We start from the raw sequence: 6,606 nt of genomic DNA, 5'->3' as shown, positions 1-6,606 counted from the left end.
ATCAGGTAGGAATGTGGTTTGAAACTTTGCTGACTAAATGGGTTGTGCAAAACTTAAACCCTCCCAAAAAGGGATTTGGGCAAGTTTGGGGGGACACACAGGTCTGTGCACCAAACAGTGCTTCTAGAAAGCGTGAGAGCCCATAAGATTTGGAGTCAGATAGGTGTGCGTTCAAATGCCACCAGGGTTGCTTCCCCTTGTTGAGTCTATTTCCTGAAATCTGTAAAATGCAGTGGTTGTGAAGATTAAATGCGTGGTGTAGGTAGGGCCTTGCAGAGGGCCTGGCACAGAGCAGCTGCCTGCTTGACACCTCCTTCAGGATGCCACCCAGGCTCAACTCCAACTTCTCTGTCTTCCCTCCTCCCACCCCAAACCTGCTCTTTCTCGGGGCACCTGATACTGTTGAACGTGCCCCCAGCCTCTAGCCAAGCACTTCTGAACATACTGATCTGGTGGGGGGCTGGGGGCAGGGAGTGTGGGGTGGGATGCTGGGCTCTGGGAGGATCAGGGAAAGGGTCTGCAGCCAGAGGCCAAGACAGTGGTTTGGCTGAGTAAGCGGGCATAGGGGTTATTGTTTACAACTCACCCAGCCATTGTCTCTCTACAAGGAAAGGCTACTATACTATTTTACAGATGAAAACCGAGGCAAGAGAGAAAGAGCGGCTTGTGAAAGGTCCCAGCTCTGGCAATTGATGGAATGACACAGAGTTTATACCCAGCAGGTGCTCAATAAATTCTCAAGGGAAGTCAGGTAAGATATAGATGGAGATGGAATCTGGGCATAAGGTCTTGGTGAACTGGGAGGATACTATTTCAGGCATGTGGTAAATTAAAGAGTGAATAAGAAATAAAGAAACAAGAAGTGTGGGGAAGACCATGGATGGTCCTCCAAAGTTTTTGATCAAGTACCCTTTAAATAATTTTTATTGTTTTTTATATATATATATATATACACATATACAAATATATATATAACAAAACATTCGACATTTCAGCAATCTTCACATGTACAGATCAGTGATATTAATTATGTTCATCATGTTGTTCAACCATCACCCTTAACTCATTCCCAGATTATATTATCACCCTTAATAGTAGCTCAGTAAGGAATGTGGACATAGTATGTATTAGTCAGAGCCCTGGTTGTGCAGTAGTTAAGAGTTCGGCTGCTAACCAAAAGGTCGGTCGGCAGTTCAAATCCACCAGCCACTCCTTAGAAACCCTATGGGGCAGTTCTACTCTGTCCTATAGGGCCGCTATGAGTTGGAATCAATTCCATGGCAACAGGAGCAGGGGCTCCTTCAGGGAAAAATGACTGCCTACAAGGGGTGGGGTCAGGGAAGCTTTCCAAGAGGAGGAGTCTTCTAAACTGGGCTCTGAAGAATGAGTAGGAGTTTGCTTGACAGAGTGCCGGGGAAAGGCAGAGAGACCAGCCTGAGCATAGGCTAGATGGAATGTGACCTGTCCTGGCACAGTAAGCATGCTGGGCGGTTGGGAGAAGTGATGAGGGCAGAAGGGCAGGGATTAGTGGCCACGATACACAGGGCTTTGGAAAGAGGACACTTGATAGGAAGAAAACTCAAAGGTAGAAGCTTGAGTCCTTGGGGCTAAGGCTGAGGCTAGGGCTACAGAGTCACGTTAGCAGACAGAAATTTGGTATTTTGGGCAGGAAGGAAACTTTGCTGGATATGACCAGGCTTTCCTTGATCTTAAGTCGAAGGCTGATCCAGTTCTGGGGAGACCCCTGGATGGGGAGAGGAAGGAAACAGGGTCAGTCACTCTTCCTCTCTGGAAAATTGGGATAACAATATAGTGCCCATCTCATTGGATTAAATGAGGTTTCCCACAGAGTAGCTGGCACAGAGAAGGAAAAGCCAAAACTACGACTGGAACAAGGCAATCCTGGCACATCCCAGAGGCAGAGCCCTTACTGGAGCTGTTTTTCCAGGGGGAGGTACCAGTGTCTTCTGGACACTGCTGGCAGAGTGAGCTTTCAACTGAGATAGTGTCATTTCCCTGCTCCTTAACCTTCCATGGCTTCCTACTGCCCTCCAGGTAAAACCTAAATTCTTTAACTTGGTCTACAAGGCGTTGCATGATCAGGCCCCTGTGGTCTTCCTCATCCTTATGCGAGGCCCCTTATTACACTCACCACCTCTGCCTGCACACTCACTCTAGATGTCACTGCTCAGGGAGGCCTGCCCTAACTGCCCAGAGTCTGCTTCAGGGGCCTCCCTGGCTCCCCTAGAACCTCTCCCCAGCTCTCTGAGCTCAGCTCCCCGCCTTGCTATTACTTGTCTGCCCCCTCCCCACCCCCTCCACAAGGCTATGAGTGAGAGTTCAATAAATACATGTTGAATTAATGAATCACAGGGGTCCGTTCTAAGACTGTACACTGGCCAAATGTCCCCACAGGTATCTACTTCACCAGGGTAGGTATTACCAGTAACCAAAATTTACAGATGAGGAAACTGAGGTTAAGGTAATCTCACTTTTTCTGACCGTCAAATTCCTGAGCACCTGTGTGCGAGACACCATGCTGTGTCTTTTCATAAACACTATCTGTAGGGTGAGCTGGCTAAGAGCAAGGTAGTGATGCCAATCACACTAGGTGATTGTCAAGGCTACAAGACCTTTTGTAGGGACTTAATCTCTTAAACCTCAGCTCTTCACAGGGCAGGTGAAAGGGTTAAAGTAACTAATGCAAGGTGCCCAGCATGGTGTCCAGTACCCAGTACAGAAGCAGGCAGTATTTATTGATTGTTTTAGGAGCCCTGGTAGCAAAGTGGTTAAAGTGCTCAGCTGCTAACCAAAGGTCAGCAGTTCAGACCCACCAGCCACTCCACAGGAGAAAGATCTGGCAGCTGCTTCTGTAAAGACTTACAGCCTTGGAAACCCTATGGGGCAGTTCTACTGCCCTACAGGGTCACTATGAGTTGTAATTGACTCGATGGCAGTGGGTTTGGGTTTTTAATCTGTTTTAAGGATGGGAGGCACAGGCCCAGAAAAGGTACCTGAGCTGAGACACAGCCCTACACCTTCTTCCCCCACTTCAGGAGTCAGTGTCCTTATGGGAATAAAGCTCTGGAGATACCTCAGCCCAGTGTGGGTACACGTGAGGGCCTGGCCAGGGCATGCTGGATGGGGATGCTCAAAAAGGGGCTGCTGGGGTTGAGGCCTCTGGGGCCAGGTTCTATTATAAGAGTCTTCTCCTGAGGCCTGGGGTTCTCTGAGACAGGTATCTCATCCTTTCTTTCTTACATCAGGGAAGTGCATGAGGTTTTCCCTGGGGATCCTGTCTTCTTGCCCAGACCTGCCAGTAAGCTGTTCCTCTCCAGCTTCAAATCCCTCTTTAGCCACCAGTCCTCTCCCGTGGAGTCCCTGGGTGGTGCAAAGGGTTAACGATCTTGGCTGCTAACTGAAAGGTTGGAGGTTCGAGTCCATCCAGAGGCACGTGGGAAGAAGGGCCTGGCGATCTAGTTTGGAAAAATCATCAATTTAAACAGCATGAGCACAGTTCTACTCTGACACACATGGGGTGCCACCAGTTGGAATTGATTAGATGGCAATTGATTTCCTCTTCCACGGAGGCTGGACGTTCACAGAGAAGGGTTCTTGCAGGGCAGTAATACCCAGAGTTTTGCTCTGGGAGGAGATGCTGTCCCAGCCACTCTTCACACCATAGCACCTTTATTTAACAGTCTCCTGAGGCCTGGGATTCTCCATGGCAGGTATTTCATCCTTTCTTTCTCCCAGGACCCAGCACACTGTCTGGCACTTAGGAAAAGGCTGCTGAATAAAATGATGAACTATATTTCAGCATTCATCCATACAAGCTGCCAGTACTTAATCCTTACCTGACAGGAGCCTCTCAACCACTCTGTGCATTATTATAAGCCACCATCCCATCTTACAGGCAAGGACACTGAGGCTTAGTGCCCCAAGTGACTTGCTCTAGGCCACACAGTGGTGGCTCTCAGAATGACTGGTGGGAAAGTAAAGGGCTGGCAGCATGACTTGGGGCAACTGACTGGGAGTAATTGTTAGTCAGGAGCCCTAGTTGTGCAGTGGTTAAAGTGCAGGGCTGCTAACTGAAAGGTCAGCAGTTTGAATCCACCAGCTGCTCCTTGGGAGAAAGAGGTGGCAGTCTGCTTCCATGACTCAAAGGCAACTGGTTTTTTTTTTTTTGTTTAATTGTTAGTCAGAAGTTATTGGCTCAAATTATCAGGTATGAAGAAAGAACCAGTCAGAGTTTCCCCATTGAATTGAATTGCTCAGTATGGGGTTAGCAAAAGTGACTCCTTAGCAGAAGAAAGGAGTGGTCCCTGAAGGGCTGGCCCCTGGGTGTAGATCCGGTTCTTCTCTGGCTGGTCCTGGCCCACAGAACACTGTCACCTTAACTTTGTACCTGGGGATCCTTTGGGTACCTCAGTCTCTTGTCCCAAGAAAAAGCCCGCAGTCTTCATCACTCTGGTTCCAGAAGGCACTTTCTCTGTAACAAATCTGCTTGCTGTCTTGGCAGGATCTTCATCCTAGCACTTAGCCACAGTGTGATAAGGACCTGTTTACTTGTGTGCCTCCATCGCTGGACTGTGGGCCTTGGAGGGAAGGAAGCACAGGGGCATCTGGAGCCCCCTGTCTGCTCAGGCCAGCCATGGGTTGAAAGCCGGGGAAAGCTGAACGACCCAGTTTAGGAAGCCTAGCGCTGATGCTGGCTTAGGGAAATGCCAAAGGTGGCCTTTCTTCCAGGTGGGCTCAAGGTTAACAGATAGAAGGGCTATGGGTAAATACTCCGCTAAGGCAATAATTATGCACATTTACTAAGCCCAGGGAGGAATGGTAGTCACGTGGCCCTCGAGGGCGGCGCCCTCAGCTTTGAGATGGCTTTAACCCTAAATCTAATCACAGAAGGCTTTCTGGAGGAGGCGGCATTTTCATGATGGCCGATTGTGGCTTTCTCTCAACAACAAGGATGTTTTTAGCGCTCTAGATCCAACACGCTCCGAGGTTGCCTTCTTGCTGGGGAGCAAGACAGGGGGCAGCGCGGTCGGGCCGGGCTGAGGTAAGGGCCTAAGGGACTGGAGTCTCGAGGTCAGGACGGGCTTGGATTTCCCGATCAGCCCATTCGCTGTCTTTGCGGATTGGACGCGCCTTGGCCGCGCTAGGCCTGTGTCGCGGGGCCCAGTGTGCTGGGTGCAGGCCGCAAAGTCCCGGGCGCCGGAGAGCAGAGAGCCCCTGGCCGGGGTTTACGCCCACAGCCTTTGGCTGGGCCAGCCCGGCGGTCCGCCCTCCCGGCGCAGTTCCGGCCGGGTCTCTACACTGGGCCCGCAAGGGCGAGGCGCGCGCTCCCCAGGGAGCCGGGCTGCGGAGCCGGCGGCCTGCGTGGGGCGGCGGTGGCACGAGAGGGCCATCTGCCTGGGCGCCGAGAACTGCAGCGTCCGCGGTGCGAGGCGCGGCTCCTCCCGGCCCCCAGCCCGCGTCGCCTGCCCAGCGCGCACGCACCTACCCGCGCCCGCCTGCGCCCGCGGCCCGAGCCCGGGTGCCAGGCCCAAACCTAGGCTAGGCGCGGGAGGCGGTGCAGGGATTAGTGGACCCCTCCCCCAGGGCTCCCCTCGCCCCGCCCGAGGCAGCCAGGACCCTTGGGCCTGGGGGTGGTGAGGGAGCTTCGTCCCGGCAGTGCCCAGGCTTGGGGATCAGCTTCGCCGGGCGGGGGCCGCACAGCGGCAGGCCAAGGTGCGGGTGTGCTGTCAGGCTGCAGCCCGGCTCGGTTGCGGGGGGTGGGCTCAGCGCGGGGGTCGCCTGGCCACATCCCCCAGCCGAGGGCGCGGTCCGGCGGGCAGTGCCCGGGCGGGTAACCCGACCCGGCTCCCCGGAGCCGCTCACCCCGCACGGCCGGGCAGCGGGAGGGAGGGGAATGGGCGGGGGGGGGGAGGGAAGGGGCGGTGGGTGAGGGGCTGTGGGGACCGCAGGGCCGAGTTCCTGGCCCGGCCTGCACTGCTCTAGGGTGGCTGTCGGCGGCGCCTGGGACGAGCCAGACCCCTGCCTCGCGGGCCTTGGGCCTGCGGCAGGAGGGAGCCCTGAGGTTGCACAGGCTTGGCTCGGGGAAGCAGACCCGAGCAGCTGCCTCCATTTTGTTTCCTGCTCAGCTTGGTCTGTGGTGGTGTTGTGGGTTTGGGGTGCGGCCGAGCTAGGGGTTCACCTGCGGCTGCGCCTGCTCGGGGCCTGAGGCCTCGAAGACCCCAGCCCAAGCCCCCAGGTGAGCCCCGTAGCAGGAGGGGGGTTGCCTTGGCCTCGGGCCGAGCCGAGCGGACTGAGGGCAGGTGCCCAGTAGATGGGGAGCCCGGGCTGTAACCTAAGATGGAGGCCGGGACTGACGCGGGCCCGAGCGAGGCTGGCGGGTCGGTCGGACAGGCCTCAGCGGGGCCAGGTGCCGCCGGGGTGAGGGCTCGAGACCGGTAGGGTGCTGGAGTCGAGTGCAGGCCGGGGCCGGCACAGCGCCCCGAGGTAGGTGAGGGGATCTGAGTGCCACCCACGACGCCCGCAGGCCCAGACACTCCGGGGAGGCGCGCGAGGCCCCAGGGGAGCCCGCCTCAGGCCCCGCCCGGA

General features: G+C 55.0%; 2 protein-coding genes across 4 annotated transcripts in view; one reads left to right on the top strand and one right to left on the bottom strand.

Annotated features, from left to right (window-relative positions):
* Positions 1-5,070: 5,070 nt before the first annotated feature.
* LOC105757038 (skin secretory protein xP2) overlaps positions 5,071-6,606 on the bottom strand; it is a 2,056-nt gene continuing 520 nt past the window's right edge. Inside the window, exons 2-4 of the mRNA XM_012560101.1 lie at positions 6,200-6,553; positions 5,257-5,554; positions 5,071-5,167 (exon numbers count right to left, since the gene is read on the bottom strand). Coding sequence (XP_012415555.1) covers positions 5,071-5,167; positions 5,257-5,554; positions 6,200-6,553 — 749 coding nt within the window. The remainder of the gene's footprint in view (positions 5,168-5,256; positions 5,555-6,199; positions 6,554-6,606) is intronic.
* Positions 6,139-6,606, top strand: part of NSD1 (nuclear receptor binding SET domain protein 1) — a 179,568-nt gene continuing 179,100 nt past the window's right edge. For 2 of the 3 annotated variants that reach the window (XM_023726470.1, XM_023726472.1), the window contains exon 1: positions 6,139-6,256. The gene's annotated coding sequence lies outside the window, so the exon portion shown is untranslated. The remainder of the gene's footprint in view (positions 6,257-6,606) is intronic. The other variant, XM_004371155.1, reaches the window with a different exon arrangement.

The sequence above is a fragment of the Trichechus manatus genome, unplaced genomic scaffold (assembly GCF_000243295.1).
Source record: "Trichechus manatus latirostris isolate Lorelei unplaced genomic scaffold, TriManLat1.0 scaffold00011, whole genome shotgun sequence".
Classification (NCBI taxonomy): Eukaryota; Metazoa; Chordata; class Mammalia; order Sirenia; family Trichechidae; genus Trichechus; species Trichechus manatus.
Note: the sequence above shows the minus strand (reverse complement) of the source record. Positions and strands in the feature narration are given on the sequence as shown.